At 53.7% G+C, this 18,976-nt stretch overlaps 1 protein-coding gene across 1 annotated transcript; it reads right to left on the minus strand.

Moving 5' to 3' along the window:
• Window positions 1–6,868: 6,868 nt before the first annotated feature.
• On the minus strand, window positions 6,869–18,733 carry CREB3 (cAMP responsive element binding protein 3). Its single transcript, XM_040420670.1, has 10 exons — window positions 18,609–18,733; window positions 16,817–16,948; window positions 15,011–15,281; window positions 13,085–13,197; window positions 12,923–13,003; window positions 12,722–12,828; window positions 11,153–11,221; window positions 10,923–11,007; window positions 8,002–8,086; window positions 6,869–7,489 (listed from the first exon to the last, which is right to left on the minus strand). Exons 2-10 carry the CDS (start codon window positions 16,946–16,948, stop codon window positions 7,071–7,073), a joined length of 1,362 nt encoding a protein of 453 aa, XP_040276604.1. The 5' UTR covers window positions 18,609–18,733; the 3' UTR covers window positions 6,869–7,070.
• Window positions 18,734–18,976: the final 243 nt, after the last annotated feature.

Genomic DNA, 18,976 nt, shown 5'->3' on the forward strand with positions numbered 1-18,976 from the left:
TAAGATCATGTCTGTGATTGAGGCCTGTTGGGACACAAGTGCCCGTAGTGAAGATCCAAGAGGATTCTCTGTTTAAAAGAACTCTCCTGTGATCACCTCCACGTTTAGGGAATTTAACCCTTTCCACTCCTTGCACCACAAGGCTACTGATATCACCTGCATGGCAAGCCGCATAGTGTGAACTGACCACACAAACATTTCGGGTCAGCGCATGGGGAATGTCAGAAATACGTCGGCGAATTCTGGTTTTGAGGCTGTAGGAAGTGCAGCCTATGTACTGCAGGCCGCATGTCATGCAGGTGATGCAGTAGACCACAAAGCTGGTGTTGCAGTTGATAAACTGGTTCACAGTAAAAGTTTTTTGATTAGAAACAGAGACAACAGTTTGGCCAGTTGAAAGGTGCTTGCAACAGGTGCAGATGCGATGTCCGCACTTATAAACGTAGCCAGCTCTGCTGTGTCTGTGGATCATCCATGAACAGACTGGGGCTGATCCGCTGGCCCAGAGTTGGAGCTCGGCGAGCGATGCATTTAATATTTGAGCTGAGACCATCAGACCACTGCTCGTCCATACGGAGCAGGGACAGATTTTTTCCGATAATTTGACGAATCTTATTAAATTCTGCACTGTAGCTCGTAGAGAAAACTGGGGCTCTATTCTTTAAGACATCACAATTAAAATTGGGACAACTGCCAGCCCTGTTCTGAGGAAACAATAAGTCTATCCGTGGTTTGGACTTGACCTGAGCCGCGGCCTGGGTCAGACTGCTGTAGCTGTAACCACGGGCAAGGCTAGGCTGAGCTCCTCCCTGAGGCCCGTGTCACTGGAGCAATTCCGTATGTGGCGTGTAAATTCGCCCCTATGGATATTGCGTACAACATGAGCAGGGTGACATGAGGACGCGAACAAGGTGCTGTTACCCGCTGTTACGGTAGGTGCGGGTGACTACATTGGAATCACTTATATTGCCACTGAGAGTCAAGTCCAGAAACGCAATAGATGTACAATTGAAATTCAGAGCGAATGTGAGATTCAAAGTATTGTTATTTAGGTACTCCTCAAACAGTGGTATGGCAGTATGGTCACCTGACCAGATGAACAATAAGTCATCAATATAACAGCCATACCACCGTAATGAGGGGGCCCAAACATTGTTATCTGAGAAAAGATAGCAGGATTCCCACCACGCCATGTAGATGTTAGCCATAGAGGACGAGAATTTTGCTGGAGACTGGAGAATAGACCAATGATTCTGCAGAATGTCATGGACCTGTCGATGGGCCTTCTCAAAAGTAGCTAGGATACGAGGGGTGGAATCAATATTGGTCCTACTTTTTGGGACCAGCAGTTCACTCCGATTCGCACTCATGGCATGATGGTATGCCTTTTTCAGAGTGTGCTGTGGGTACCATCGATTTTTGAACCTAGATCTCAAATCCGAGGCCACTGCCTTGAACTCACCAACCTCAGAACAATTCCTCCTGGCCCTGAGGTACTGTCCTTTCGGAATACCACTTCTCAGGGCCAGGGGATGTCCACTCTCCCAATGCAGGAGACTATTAGTGGAAGTTTGTTTTCTGAATAATTTGGTGGTAATTCTCCTGTCCCTACCTATTAGAATGGTCAGGTCTAGGAATGTAATTTGACTCTCTTGCATTTCAGATGTAAAAAATAGACCAACTTGGTTCGTGTTCAAGGATTCCACAAAGTGCGTGAAGCTAGTTCTAGTGCCCTTCCACAGTATCAGCACATCATCTATATATCTAATCCATAATTGGATACAAGATGTGTATTGTTCCATCATGTCAGTAAACACCACCTCCTTCTCCCACCAGCCCAGGAAGAGGTTTGCGAACGTCGGGGCACAGGGACTGCCCATCGCAACCCCCCTGAGCTGGTGGTAGATATGTTGGTCAAAGAGGAAGATGTTTCGAGAGTAAAATTCAAGAGTTGCATGATGAAGGCACTATGGCGACGACAATGATCACCCCTCTGTTGGTGAAAGGTCCCTACAGCCTCACATCCCAATTCGTGGGGTATAGAGGTGTACAGGGCCTCTACATCCAAACTTGCCAGCCATACTCCCTCATGGCAATAGATACCATCCAACCTCTGTAGCACATCCATGGTGTCACGGGCATAAGATGGCAGGCTCACTACAAATGGATGCAAAATGGTGTCTACATATGTACTAATATTTGCAGTGAGGCTGCCAATGCCCGAGACAATGAGTCTGCCCTTTAATTGGGGGCCTTGCTTATGTAGCTTGGGCAGACTATAGAATGTAGCAAGGACAGGGAATTTAGGTAGTAGATATTCATACTCTGCCTTGCTAATAAGTCGCTCCTCATAAGCTTCACCCAGTATAGTCATGAGTTGGGCTCTATACATAGGTGTAGGATCCGTGCCCAAAATAGTAAAGGTCTTTTTGTCTTCAATAAGTCTGAGACACATCATGCGATATTTATCATGATCCATGATCACAATATTGCTGCCCTTATCTGAGGGCTTGATGACAATATTGGTGCCATTCTCTAACTCCTCCAAAGCGACCCTTTCGTCGTGGTTTATATTGTCATGTCCCATAGATACTCCATCAAGTTTCTGGAGATCACGGGTTACCACACTTAGAAAGGTATCGATTGGAGTGTTATCATTTAGAGGTGGGAACATTTTTGATGGATTCTTTAAATCCGTATACGGGCCATCACCTATGTTTCTGTCCCCTTCCTCAGAAAGACCCACCAGAAGATGTAGATCCTGAAGGTCCTCAACATTAATCCCCAGCTCCTGACACTGCCGTTTGTTATGCATAGAGAAAAACTTTTTCCACTTCAGTTTACGCACATACAGTTGTAAGTCTTTGATCCAGTTAAAAAGATTAAACTTTTGTAGGGGTACAAAAGATAGGCCCTTTTTAAGAACCTCTATTTGTGATGCAGAGAGGTCACACTTGGACAGGTTGACTACCTGGAGTTCATCTACTTGGGATCCACTGGGGCTTTCTTGTGACGTAGGAGGTATTTGGATACTGGTGGGGTCTGATCTAAAAAAAAACACCCCGTGATCCTCTCCCTGATCTACCTTCCTGTCTTGATCCCCGAGATCTCTGGGATCTTCTATTAGAACTACCGCGTCCACGAAGTGGCACACTCCCTCGCTCTCCGTCAGTGTCGCATTCAGAGGAAGACAGATGAGTGTCTAACTCTGAAGTGACCTGGCGTCTAGGGCCAAATTCAAGTACTCTCCCTTCCTTAAAGTCACTGGTATCCCTGTTATACAGGAAGTGTTTTCTTTCTTTGATTTGAGACGTGAAGCGTTCGATATTCTGTTGTAGTAACGCCTCTTTTTTGGTAAAATCACTATGCTCACAAAATTTTTGGGTTTGTGTGATACATTCCTTTAATTCAGTCTCACTCACTGTTAGTAACCGTCTCTCTTCTTCCAATAGCAGCCGCATTAAGCGGAGGGAACCTTCTATGGATTCTTGTTCCCACTTTTTTAGGAACTCATTGGAGCGTACACGTGCTGTAGGGAGGATCGGACTTCTAAGTCCTCTTGGGACTATGTTGTTTTTAATGTATATGTCCAGAGTCTGAACCTCCCACCAGCATCGGACGTGGTCTTTGTATATACGGTTCAGATGTTTGAAAGATGCAGTGATACTTGTTTGAACTGCCTGTAAACACCTCGTTAGGATCTCCCAACCAACATTCGGAACTCAGGTCGTTAGACAAAAAGCCTGCCATTCCCCAGCTATCACTGAACTCGATCAACTACTTCACACGATAAGGCTACTACTCAGTACGTTCACTATATATATTAATGTCACACTGCCTGAAGAACGTATTTAAAAGAAAAAAATAAAGTATTTATTAATATCTGGTTAAAACGGGAATTAACTGTACATCACTTTCGTGACTATCAGGCTCCAGACTAAAGTAATGCAGTTCAGGAAATAAATACACCCACTACAGAGCCTAAAGTCTGGACTAAATCCTTATCCCGCTGACACGATGGCGCCAATGTCTGCTGGAGAAGGAGTCAGGACACGGTTCTTATATGTGAACCCGGCACAGGTGCGTTCAGCCGCAGTCCTACCAGCTGCAAGTGAATCAGCGAAACAGTTCATTCCTGTTTTAACCAGATATTAATAAATACTTTATTTTTTTCTTTTAAATACGTTCTTCAGGCAGTGTGACATTAAGATTTTTCCCTTCCCCTAGAAACTGGTTTTGGGACCTTATTTTACTAACCTAGTAGAGAATTACATTGAGAACCATCACGACTGCCTTTTCTTTGACGGTACTTGGGTCAGATTTTTGCAAAGAAGGTAAAAATCACGGCCGATCCATGGCCTGAATGTTCCACTGTAACCATTTATTCCATCAGGTATGCCCACAGGCAGCCCCACGGGTTATCACCCGATGTCCACCACCGGGTTCGAGAGTCTCTCCCGGACCCAGACTCAATAACCAGTGTTCATTCTAGTCAACCAGGTGATTGGGTCGTGCTAAAGAAACATCCGAGGACGGGACTAGAGCCGAGATATCTTGGGCCATTCCAGCTGCTGCTGATGACGCCAACCTCTCTGAAGTTAGAGGGACGAGACAACTGGATCCACACGGGTCACTGCAAGAAGCTGCTCAACTAAGTCAAAGAATGAAGAGTATCACTTTTGTTTATTTGTTTAGTTTAATGTTTGGGAGGGAGACGCACCTCAAACTAGCCAGGGCCACAAGGAGACATTTGTTGATAGCACTGGTTTTACATTCCTAGGGGGTAATATCAGCTATAGGTTTAATATTAGCTCTGGCTCCTCGCTTGTTAATCCTGTATGAGTGTCTGGGCAGCTAGGCGGCCCGTAGATGTGGTAAAGGGCATAGGTTTGTGGGATCCTCCATTTATGAGGAAGGTCAACCTTACTAATGAAACCCCCGATCTCTTTAATAACACCCATAGACCAGATTATATCTGCCGGAAAGAAGGGTGTGACGTTCAGACTCAGGGAGCGATCCCTCAGTCTATTCAGTTATTACTGGAGGCCCGTGACCGTCAGAAGTTCTTGTGTGGAGTTGACGGGTCCATACTATTTCCTATGCGGGTTAGCCGCTTATAAGGTAATTCCCCCTAATGCCAGAGGTTCATGTGTCCCGGTGAAGCTTGTCCCTGCATCTTATGTTGCAGCCGATTGGGAGAAACTGATGGTGTGGAAGGAGGTAAGAAGGGCAGGGAGAGCTGGAAGGGAGTTGTTTTCTGGCTGGACGGGATGGGGAGTTGGACTTATGAAGCGATTGAACAATTTCTCATCCACAGTGGATGAGAAGTTCAATGAAACTATTGAGGCAGTACGAGAGATCAGCGAGAAACGACAGTAGAGCGTCCAGAGGAGGGTTTCTGTGAATTAGATGACGGTTATACCGGGCTAGCAGACACCATTGACAAGGGTCAGGCCCATACTAACAGGAGCAGGGCAGAGACGGAGCTATGACTAGTGAGGGTTGGAATCCTTTTTAAAGCTTTGGGAGGTCTTGGGGCTCACTGGCTTTCCATTGGATCCGGGCGAAAGGAAATAGGACATATACTTATGTTTTTTTGTTTCCATTCCTTCTATACACCGGAGTGAGATGTTCCTGATGTCTAATCGACAGAGTCACCGAAGCCCGAACAGACAAGACGCCCTGAAGACCAAATCTTGGACCAGATGCAGAGGATTCCAAACCAGCGTGAAACGCCACCTCCAGAGTCAGCTCCCGAAGAAAAGAATTTCCGAGTCAAGATTTGTTTTAAGCTACGTGTCAAGATTGACTTTCTGTTTTCCATCATCTGTTTTGTTTAATGGATTCAGGACTTTTCGTAGACAAGACAGTTTTTTTTCAAAGAAGAAGATCGAGATTCGTCGAGGGATACTGGGGAGCATATGACAAAGAGGAGGGACTGTTGTGGAAAATTTATTAGGATGTGTTTCTAATGTATTGTGTATTGTCATCATGTCTCTCAGTGTCAGGGTAAACCATTGGAGTGGATATCTTCCAGTGTATGTCCTGTCACAGCTCAGAGGTCTCCGTCGGCGAATGGTCCATGTGCTAAGCACTGGGCTGTGGGCCGGGGGAGACTGATGTGTTCAGCAGAGCAGTGTTTTGTTGGCTGATGTATGGACGCCAGCTAGGGCCCCCACGCAAGACGCAGATTTATTAGCTTGGCGTGGATGCATTTGTTAAGAGAACAATATATGAAAGGAACGTGCGTTTGTTGTCTCTAGTGCGCCTGATCAGCCGCCGGAGATAATGACGCTGTCCTGTAAATAAACATGCATGAGGATCATAGTAACTTTATCTGGCATTGATCACTGAGCAAGGATGGATGGGGTTCACTCCAGTGGTAATGGGAGATTATTGTATACATGTGTTTGTTGGCTAGGGTATTCTAAATGATGACGTCTTGTCTTCCTGTGTGCCATCACTTCCTGTGTGCCATCACTTCCTGTGTGCCATCACTTCCTGTGTACCATCACTTCCTGTTTGCCATCACTTCCTGTGTGCCATCACTTCCTGTGTGCCATCACTTCCTGTGTGCCATCACTTCCTGTGTGCTTGTTATGGGCCGGCCCCTTTTACACCTTTTGTGAGTAAATAAAAGAAACATACTGGGCAGGAGGAGGAGGAGGAGGAGGGGCAGTTGCTCAGCAAGAATTCAGCATGGTAACACCTGTGTCTGACTGACGGCGGTTGAGGGATTTTTACCTTTCCTTACACAAAGGCTGATGAAAGCGGATTTCAAATATTAATATTTCTATTTCAATACCACCCCCCACTATATGCACATTGGGCAGGGGTGTGAAAACATTCACAAGCGGGGACACCCCTCCACTATATAAAATTTATTTCTTACAAGACAGGACATAAATATATACAGATCTCAGTGCAGCTCCCGCCCCCAGACGCCGATACACCATTTCCAGAAGGGGCGGGTCGGGGTGTCTCGATAAGGGGGTTCCAGCCCCTCCAGTCTAATAAGGGGCGAGAGAGAAGTGGCCCCAGTAAGGACAAGGCCCAGACGGCTGCAGTCTCTACATCTCATCCGAGTGGACAGGACTAATGATGACGCTGCGCCCCTTCTCCCGCCACACCTGCTTGTCCGCTATGACGGGCACTGCCTCCGGCGGTTCAGAGCGGTGGGCGGCCGCAGGCTGCCTCATGGCTCCCTGCTGATTCTTGGGGTCAAGGTCTGAGGAGGAATTGCTATTGATAGAAGGCTTCGATTCGGCAGTCCCCACATCCTGGATCTCAGGGGTGTCATTCTGAGCACCCTGCAGAGACGGCTCCAGATGGAGCTCCTGATGGGACAGGTCCAGCAGAGAAGGCTCCTGAGATGGTCCCAAAGGAGACTTGTCTAGAACCACCTTGTCTAGACGTACTTCCAGCTCATTGGCCTCTGCTGGGACGGCACCACCCCGAAGAGGGAACTCACGCAGCTGACGGGAAAGGACTGAAAGAGAGGAGAGGTCATATGACTGCAGCGGCTATGCTATCATCCCCCACAATGTGCCTTCTCAAACAGCTGATCTGCGGGCGTCCAAGCTGTCAGACCCCCACCCATCAGATACCGATAACCGATCCAGAGGATAACTTATCAGTAAAAAAAAATAATAATAATCTTGGAAAACCCTTCTAAAGGGGTATCCCGTCTCCCATTTATGATATTTCCACAGAATATGTCTGAAATATGTGACTCCGACCTCTGGGACATCCAGGCTGCGATAAGTGGCTGGCTTTATGCAACCTGCCGAGCTGCTCCACGTCCGTGGCTCCCATTCACATCTATGACAGTGAGCTCGGATGGCTCCGTAAACCCGTCCTCCTCCATGTGGCAGCCAGCGGGGCAGGGAGAAGGGGACCCCTGTTCTAAAGATGGGGCCCCACATCGATCACATCCTGTGGAAATGCCATGAACGTCTGAGATTAACTAGTCGGCCAGTGACTGTCTGCTCTTGCACTTACCTCCATGAAGGTTGCCGTTTCCAAGGTTTAATCCAAATGGATACAGGCTGGGGAAGAGGATAAGGCAGAAAGAGAGCGCCAGGACCTGCAGAGGAAGAAGGGAGACAGTCAGCAGGCAGCCTGAGGGTCGGAGAGAGGGGCACCCAGCACAATGGCTGCTGCACTGAGAAGAGCAGCCTCTTCTGGGTGCAGATTGGAGGTGTAGTCTTAACAGGACAGCGTCTCCACACACACACACACACACACCCTACAGGACAGCGTCACCACACACACACACACCCTACAGGACAGCGTCACCACACACACACACCCTACAGGACAGCGTCACCACACACACACACCCTACAGGACAGCGTCACCACACACACACCCCCTACAGGACAGCGTCACCACACACACACACCCTACAGGACAGCGTCACCACACACACACACCCTACAGGACAGCGTCACCACACACACACACCCTACAGGACAGCGTCACCACACACACACACCCTACAGGACAGCGTCACCACACACACACACCCTACAGGACAGCGTCACCACACACACACACCCTACAGGACAGCGTCACCACACACACACACACCCTACAGGACAGCGTCACCACACACACACACACACACACACCCACACCCACACCCCCTACAGGACAGCGTCACCACACACACACACACACACCCCCCCTACAGGACACCGTCACCACACACCCTACAGGACAGCGTCACCACACACACACACACACACACACACACACCCTACAGGACAGCGTCACCACACACACACACACACACACACACACACACACACACCCTACAGGGCAGCGTCACCACACACACACACACACACACTCTACAGGGCAGCGTCACCACACACACACACACCCTACAGGACAGCGTCACCACACACACACACACACACACACCCTACAGGACAGCGTCACCACACACACACACACACACCCTACAGGACAGCGTCACCACACACACACACACACACACCCTACAGGACAGCGTCACCACACACACACACACACCCTACAGGACAGCGTCACCACACACACACACACACACACCCTACAGGACAGCGTCACCACACACACACACACACCCTACAGGACAGCGTCACCACACACACACACCCTACAGGGCAGCGTCACCACACACACACACACACACACACCCCCCCTACAGGGCAGCGTCACCACACACACACACCCTACAGGACACCGTCACCACACACACTCCCTACAGGACACCGTCACCACACACACACCCTACAGGACACCGTCACCACACACACACCCTACAGGACACCGTCACCACACACACTCCCTACAGGACAGCGTCACCACACACACTCCCTACAGGACAGCGTCACCACACACACACCCTACAGGGCAGCGTCACCACACACACACACCCTACAGGGCAGCGTCACCACACACACACACCCTACAGGACACCGTCACCACACACACACACACCCTACAGGACACCGTCACCACACACACACACACCCTACAGGACACCGTCACCACACACACCCTACAGGACACCGTCACCACACACACACACACCCTACAGGACACCGTCACCACACACACACACACCCTACAGGACACCGTCACCACACACACACACACCCTACAGGACACCGTCACCACACACACACCCTACAGGACACCGTCACCACACACACTCCCTACAGGACACCGTCACCACACACACTCCCTACAGGACACCGTCACCACACACACACTCTACAGGACACCGTCACCACACACACACACACACCCCCCCTACAGGACACCGTCACCACACACACTCTACAGGACACCGTCACCACACACACTCTACAGGACACCGTCACCACACACTCCCTACAGGACACCGTCACCACACACTCCCTACAGGACACCGCCGCCACCACACACACACACACACACACACACACACCCTACAGGGCAGCGTCAACACACACACACCCTACAGGACAGCGTCACCACACACACACACACACACACACACCCTACAGGACACCGTCACCACACACACTCCCTACAGGACACCGTCACCACACACACTCCCTACAGGACACCGTCACCACACACACTCCCTACAGGACACCGTCACCACACACACTCCCTACAGGACACCGTCACCACACACACTCCCTACAGGACACCGTCACCACACACACTCCCTACAGGACACCGTCACCACACACACACCCTACAGGACACCGTCACCACACACACACCCTACAGGACACCGTCACCACACACACACCCTACAGGACACCGTCACCACACACACACCCTACAGGACACCGTCACCACACACACACCCTACAGGACACCGTCACCACACACACACCCTACAGGACACCGTCACCACACACACACCCTACAGGACACCGTCACCACACACACACCCTACAGGACACCGTCACCACACACACTCCCTACAGGACAGCGTCACCACACACACTCTACAGGACACCGTCACCACACTCTCTACAGGACACCGTCACCACACTCTCTACAGGACACCGTCACCACACTCTCTACAGGACACCGTCACCACACTCTCTACAGGACACCGTCACCACACTCTCTACAGGACACCGTCACCACACTCTCTACAGGACACCGTCACCACACTCTCTACAGGACACCGTCACCACACTCTCTACAGGACACCGTCACCACACTCTCTACAGGACACCGTCACCACACTCTCTACAGGACACCGTCACCACACTCTCTACAGGACACCGTCACCACACTCTCTACAGGACACCGTCACCACACTCTCTACAGGACACCGTCACCACACTCTCTACAGGACACCGTCACCACACTCTCTACAGGACACCGTCACCACACTCTCTACAGGACACCGTCACCACACTCACCATGACACAAGTGCTGGAGGACGAGGTCTTGGCTCCAGTCTGGCTGAACAGAGCCTGCAGGTTTCTCAGCTGCTGGAGGAGGGAGCTGCAGAGGAGAAGCCACCATTACACATTAAACATGACATAACTGCTGATCATGTGATATAAGGGGTGGGGCATAAAGTGGGAGGAGTCACAAGGGGTGGGGCATTACCTATATGAAGTATATGGCGGAGGTGTCAGGCACTTACTAGTTCTGCCGCTGCAGCTGCTGAACCTTCTTCTGTAGCTCCTGATTGTGAGCGGTACACACAGTGACCCTATAGAGAGGACAGAGACGTCAGAGGGGATGATGGGAGTTACTGCACACACAGTGACCCTATAGAGAGGACAGAGACGTCAGAGGGGATGATGGGAGTTACTGCACACACAGTGACCCTATAGAGAGGACAGAGACGTCAGAGGGGATGATGGGAGTTACTGCACACACAGTGACCCTATAGAGAGGACAGAGACGTCAGAGGGGATGATGGGAGTTACTGCACACACAGTGACCCTATAGAGAGGACAGAGACGTCAGAGGGGATGATGGGAGTTACTGCACACGCAGTGACCCTATAGAGAGGACAGAGACGTCAGAGGGGATGATGGGAGTTACTGTACACGCAGTGACCCTATAGAGAGGACAGAGACGTCAGAGGGGATGATGGGAGTTACTGTACACACAGTGACCCTATAGAGAGGACAGAGACGTCAGAGGGGATGATGGGAGTTACTGTACACACAGTGACCCTATAGAGAGGACAGAGACGTCAGAGGGGATGATGGGAGTTACTGCACACACAGTGACCCTATAGAGAGGACAGAGACGTCAGAGGGGATGATGGGAGTTACTGTACACACAGTGACCCTATAGAGAGGACAGAGACGTCAGAGGGGATGATGGGAGTTACTGTACACACAGTGACCCTATAGAGAGGACAGAGACGTCAGAGGGGATGATGGGAGTTACTGTACACACAGTGACCCTATAGAGAGGACAGAGACGTCAGAGGGGATGATGGGAGTTACTGTACACACAGTGACCCTATAGAGAGGACAGAGACGTCAGAGGGGATGATGGGAGTTACTGCACACACAGTGACCCTATAGAGAGGACAGAGACGTCAGAGGGGATGATGGGAGTTACTGTACACACAGTGACCCTATAGAGAGGACAGAGACGTCAGAGGGGATGATGGGAGTTACTGTACACACAGTGACCCTATAGAGAGGACAGAGACGTCAGAGGGGATGATGGGAGTTACTGCACACACAGTGACCCTATAGAGAGGACAGAGACGTCAGAGGGGATGATGGGAGTTACTGTACACACAGTGACCCTATAGAGAGGACAGAGACGTCAGAGGGGATGATGGGAGTTACTGTACACACAGTGACCCTATAGAGAGGACAGAGACGTCAGAGGGGATGATGGGAGTTACTGTACACACAGTGACCCTATAGAGAGGACAGAGACGTCACATATATACTGGGGGGTATGGAACTACTGACTGTGGTACAGATAGAGGGGATGATGGGAGTTACTGTACACAGTGACCCCACATATATACTGGGGGGGGTATAGAATTACTGACTGTGGTACAGATAGAGGGAGGGCTGTGAGATGATGGGAGTTACTGTACACGCAGTGACCCTACAGAGGAGACTGATGAGACCCTGACTGTGTGGTACACGAGGACACATGGGGAGAGGCGCCCTCCTGGTCCTAGATCTAGAGACTGGTGAACACCCCTGTACGAGGGGGTGGGGGGGCCGACCTGTTCTCCAGCCCGTCCACATATTCCTTCTTTTTCTTCCGACTCTCCTGTGCTGATCTCTTGTTCCGGATCTTCCTGCGCACGCGTTTCAGAACACGCTCCTCCGCCTGCGCAAACAACAAGACTTAGCTGCAGCTCTCCTCCTCCACATGGCCACCGCAGCTCGAATACTACAGACAGAGACACCACGGCTGTAATTACCTTTGTGAGGGGCAGATGCTGAGGTAATGAGACTCCTTCCTTCCCAAGCAGCCGAGCTTCCTCCTCGGTCAGATGTAGACCCTGTCACACAGAGCAGAACATTTCACCTAAAGAACACAGTCCCTTCTGGTCCTGTGCTCCGAGCTCCTGACCATGGCTCACCTGCTGACTCTGGTACTGACAGCCATAGTCCTCCTCCTCTTCCTCCTCCTCATCCTCAACACAAAGATTACCCGGGTCTGTCAGCTCCAGGTCAGACTGCTCCAAGCAGACATCTGCAGAGAGACCAAAGACATCAGAAAACAAGGAGCGCCAGGGGGAAACTGGTCAGAAAACGAGGACATGGTGGGGACACTAACAGGATAAGGGAGGACAGGTGAGATATCAGGAGATGGTGAGGACACTGAATGATAGGATATCTGGGAGGACAGGTGAGATATCAGGAGATGGTGAGGACACTGAATGATAGGATATCTGGGAGGACAGGTGAGATATCAGGAGATGGTGAGGACACTGAATGATAGGATATCTGGGAGGACAGGTGAGATATCAGGAGATGGTGAGGACAATGAATGATTAGATATCTGGGAGGACAGGTGAGATATCAGGAGATGGTGAGGACAATGAATGATTAGATATCTGGGAGGACAGGTGAGATATCAGGAGATGGTGAGGACACTGAATGATCAGATATCTGGGAGGACAGGTGAGATATCAGGAGATGGTGAGGACAATGAATGATTAGATATCTGGGAGGACAGGTGAGATATCAGGAGATGGTGAGGACAATGAATGATAAGATATCTGGGAGGACAGGTGAGATATCAGGAGATGGTGAGGACAATGAATGATAGGATATCTGGGAGGACAGGTGAGATATCAGGAGATGGTAAGGACACTAACAGGATATCTGGGAGGACAGGTGAGATATCAGGAGATGGTAAGGACACTAACAGGATATCTGGGAGGACAGGTGAGATATCAGGAGATGGTGAGGACACTGAATGAGAGGATATCTGGGAGGACAGGTGAGATATCAGGAGATGGTGAAGACAATGAATGATTAGATATCTGGGAGGACAGGCGAGATATCAGGAGATGGTGAGGACACTGAATGATCAGATATCTGGGAGGACAGGCGAGATATCAGGAGATGGTGAGGACACTGAATGAGAGGATATCTGGGAGGACAGGTGAGATATCAGGAGATGGTGAGGACACTGAATGATCAGATATCTGGGAGGACAGGCGAGATATCAGGAGATGGTGAGGACACTGAATGATTAGATATCTGGGAGGACAGGTGAGATATCAGGAGATGGTGAGGACACTGAATGATAAGATATCTGGGAGGACAGGTGAGATATCAGGAGATGGTGAGGATACTGAATGATTAGATATCGGAGAGGACAGGTGAGATATCAGGAGATGGTGAGGATACTGAATGATTAGATATCGGAGAGGACAGGTGAGATATCAGGAGATGGTAAGGATACTGAATGATTAGATATCGGAGAGGACAGGTGAGATATCAGGAGATGGTGAGGATACTGAATGATAGGATATCTGGGAGGACAGGTGAGATATCAGGAGATGGTGAGGATACTAAATGATTATATATCTGGGAGGACAGGTGAGATATCAGGAGATGGTGAGGACAATGAATGATAAGATATCTGGGAGGACAGGTGAGATATCAGGAGATGGTGAGGACAATGAATGATAGGATATCTGGGAGGACAGGTGAGATATCAGGAGATGGTGAGGACAGGTGAGATATCAGGAGATGGTGAGGACACTGAATGATCAGATATCTGGGAGGACAGGTGAGATATCAGGAGATGGTGAGGACACTGAATGATCAGATATCTGGGAGGACAGGTGAGATATCAGGAGATGGTGAGGACAATAAATGATAAGATATCTGGGAGGACAGGTGAGATATCAGGAGAAGATGTTAGTGATGGTCACATGGTGGGAGTGAGGTGGTGATATACACAGATGAGAGGTGGGGACGGTGGCACCAATGATGACTCCACACAACATTCAGAAGACTCCATGACCTGTCTGCTCCCGCTGAGGACATACCCAGGTCGATCAGCACATCCCCATCACAGGTTTCGGATCGCACGCTCTGCAGGGCACAGATATCATCCTCCAGCAGCATAGAGTAGTTGTGTTCAGTCTGTATGAAGCTGGGGCTGTCGGGTGGAGTTGGCTCCCAGTTAGCAGGAGACAGGACCGCTGCGTGGCCCTCAGATATTCCACTGTCACTGGCCAGGGGGGAGCCCGGGTCATCACCCAGCGGACTGCCCAGGAGTTCAGACAGGAAACGGTCCACCACAGTGGCACTAAAGGCCTGGCAGAGGAACATAGATAGTAGTCAAAATTAACTCCATGATACTCCACCCTGTCCTAAACCAGCGCAGCAGCTCCACCCCGCCACACACTGCGCAGCAGCTCCACCCCGCCACACACTGCGCAGCAGCTCCACCCTGTCCTAAACCAGCGCAGCAGCTCCACCCCGCCACACACCGCGCAGCAGCTCCACCCTGTCCTAAACCAGCGCTGCAGCTCCACCCTGTCCTAAACCAGCGCTGCAGCTCCACCCCGCCACACACTGCGCAGCAGCTCCACCCCGCCACACACTGCGCAGCAGCTCCACCCTGTCCTAAACCAGCGCTGCAGCTCCACCACACCACACACTGCGCAGCAGCTCCACCCTGTCCTAAACCAGCGCAGCAGCTCCACCCTGTCCTAAACCAGCGCAGCAGCTCCACCCCGCCACACACTGCGCAGCAGCTCCACCCCGCCACACACTGCGCAGCAGCCCCACCCCGCCTCCACCCTGTCCTAAACCAGCGCAGCAGCTCCACCCTGTCCTAAACCAGCGCAGCAGCTCCACCCCGCCACACACTGCGCAGCAGCTCCACACCGCCACACACTGCGCAGCAGCTCCACACCGCCACACACTGCGCAGCAGCTCCACACCGCCACACACTGCGCAGCAGCTCCACACCGCCACACACCGCGCAGCAGCTCCACCCTGTCCTAAACCAGCGCAGCAGCTCCACCCCGCCACACACTGCGCAGCAGCTCCACCCCGCCACACACTGCGCAGCAGCTCCACCCTGCCACACACTGCGCAGAAGCTCCACCCCGCCACACACTGCGCAGCAGCTCCACCCCACACCGCCTCCACCCTGTCCTAAACCAGCGCAGCAGCTCCACCCCGCCACACACCGCGCAGCGCCTCCCTCCACCCTGTCCTAAACCAGCGCAGCAACTCCACCCTGCCACACACCGCTTCCACCCCGCCACACACCGCTTCCACCCCGCCACACACCGCTTCCACCCCGCCACACAGAGCACAGTGCCCACACCCTGTTGCATAGCGCCCCCACCCTGTCACACACTGCACAGTACCCCCACCCTGTCACACACTGCACAGTACCCCCCACCCCACAGCGCCCCCCAACCTGTCACACAGCACCCCCACCCCGTCACACACTGCACAGCGTCCCCACCCCATCAAACAGCGCCTCCACCCTGTCGCACACTGCACAGCGCTCTCCACCCCGTCGCACACTGCACAGCGCTCTTCACCCCGTCGCACACTGCACAGCGCCCTCCACCCCGTCGCACACTCCATAGCGCCCTCCACCCCGTCGCACACTCCATAGCGCCCTCCACCCCGTCGCACACTCCATAGCGCCCTCCACCCCGTCGCACACTGCATAGCGCCCTCCACCCCGTCGCACACTGCATAGCGCCCTCCACCCCGTCGCACACTGCATAGCGCCCTCCACCCCGTCGCACACTCCATAGCGCCCTCCACCCCGTCGCACACTGCATAGCGCCCTCCACCCCGTCGCACAGCGCCCTGACCCTCACCTCGGCATCCAGCGGCCCCCAGCCCCCCACACCCTGGCTGATGTCGGCAGAGCCACTTGGGAATATGTCGTCCAGCAGATCATCCAGGAAGTCGGGGCTCCCCATCTCCTCCATCTCTCCAAACAGCGACATCTGGGGAGGAGCAAGAGTCACAGAACCGCCCCAAAATATGCTAATGAGAGGGAGACTCATGCTGGCGAAGGGCACGATATTCTAACTAGAGGGAGGGGACGGGCTGAGGGGAGGGGACGGGCTGAGGGGAGGGGACGCGCTGACCCCAGGGGAGGGGACGCGCTGACCCCAGGGGAGGGGACGCGCTGACCCCAGGGGAGGGGACGCGCTGACCCCAGGGGAGGGGACGGGCTGACCCGAGGGGAGGGGACGGGCTGACCCGAGGGGAGGGGACGCGCTGACCCCAGGGGAGGGGACGCGCTGACCCCAGGGGAGGGGACGGGCTGACCCCAGGGGAGGGGACGGGCTGACCCCAGGGGAGGGGACGGGCTGACCCCAGGGGAGGGGACGGGCTGACCCCAGGGGAGGGGACGGGCTGACCCGAGGGGAGGGGACGGGCTGACGGGAGGGGACGCGCTGACCCGAGGGTAGGGGACGGGCTGACCCCAGGGGAGGGGACGGGCTGAGGGGAGGGGACGCGCTGACCCGGGGGGAGGGGACGCGCTGACCCGAGGGGAGGGGACGGGCTGACCCCAGGGGAGGGGACGGGCTGAGGGGAGGGGACGCGCTGAGGGGAGGGGACGCGCTGACCCGGGGGGAGGGGACGCGCTGACCAGGGGGGAGGGGACGCGCTGACCCCGGGGGAGGGGACGCGCTGACCCCGGGGGAGGGGATGCGCTGACCCCGGGGGAGGGGACGCGCTGACCCCAGGGGAGGGGACGCGCTGACCCGAGGGGAGGGGACGGGCTGACCCGAGGGGAGGGGACGGGCTGACCCGAGGGGAGGGGACGCGCTGACCCCAGGGGAGGGGACGCGCTGACCCCAGGGGAGGGGACGCGCTGACCCGAGGGGAGGGGACGGGCTGACCCGAGGGGAGGGGACGCGCTGACCCCAGGGGAGGGGACGCGCTGACCCCAGGGGAGGGGACGGGCTGACCCCAGGGGAGGGGACGGGCTGACCCCAGGGGAGGGGACGGGCTGACCCCAGGGGAGGGGACGGGCTGACCCGAGGGGAGGGGACGGGCTGACGGGAGGGGACGCGCTGACCCGAGGGTAGGGGACGGGCTGACCCCAGGGGAGGGGACGGGCTGAGGGGAGGGGACGCGCTGACCCGGGGGGAGGGGACGCGCTGACCCGAGGGGAGGGGACGGGCTGACCCCAGGGGAGGGGACGGGCTGAGGGGAGGGGACGCGCTGACCCGAGGGGAGGGGACGGGCTGACCCCAGGGGAGGGGACGGGCTGAGGGGAGGGGACGCGCTGAGGGGAGGGGACGCGCTGACCAGGGGGGAGGGGACGCGCTGACCCCGGGGGAGGGGACGCGCTGACCCCGGGGGAGGGGACGCGCTGACCCCGGGGGAGGGGATGCGCTGACCCCGGGGGAGGGGACGCGCTGACCCCGGGGGAGGGGACGCGCTGACCGGAATGGAGTGGACGCGCTGACCCCAGGGGAGGAAACTTATGCTAATGCCAGGGAGATGCTAATGAGGGGTGTGATGATATAACTGTAGCTATATAGGAGTAATATGATAATTAGAGGGAGGCTACGTTTTGTCAGATGGCTCCCGGGGATCAGATATGGTAATCAGGGGGCGGGGCTAGAGCCCGGGGTCTGGGGCCCTCACCTGTCCTGCACCGACCACCGCCGCAGCCGCCTCTGCTCCGACCTCTGATTTTACTTCTTACTTCCGGGTTCCAACACAACACAAATGACGTCACTGTCGTCCTGGCGCCGCCCAGCATGCCGGGAGATGTAGTTTCCAGGCTTCTCTCCTCAGAAGTTCACTGCCACGTGGCAGCCACGCCTCCACGATCCATCATCTGATTGGCTGAAAGGACACATGAAAAAGCACATGACCGGAAATGACGCCACTGTTTGAGGCGTTTCGGAAAGAAAGAACTGGACATGCCCTGTGCCCCGCCCCCACTTGGTAAGGACACGCCTCCTTCACTAGGGGGCAGCTGATCAGTGACAGCCTCAGGCGGGAGGTCC

This window comes from Bufo bufo, chromosome 2, assembly GCF_905171765.1.
Source record: "Bufo bufo chromosome 2, aBufBuf1.1, whole genome shotgun sequence".
NCBI lineage: Eukaryota > Metazoa > Chordata > Amphibia > Anura > Bufonidae > Bufo > Bufo bufo.

Excerpts from the sequence above, each read along its gene's own strand:
- CREB3 (XM_040420670.1), bottom strand. The coding sequence starts at position 16,948 with ATGTCGCTGTTTGGAGAGATGGAGGAGATGGGGAGCCCCGACTTCCTG. Across the intron at positions 13,004-13,084 it reads GTCAGTACCAGAGTCAGCAG|GGTCTACATCTGACCGAGGA; the intron begins GTGAGCCATGGT and ends TCTGTGTGACAG. Across the intron at positions 8,087-10,922 it reads CCTCCAGCACTTGTGTCATG|GTCCTGGCGCTCTCTTTCTG; the intron begins GTGAGTGTGGTG and ends CTTCCTCTGCAG.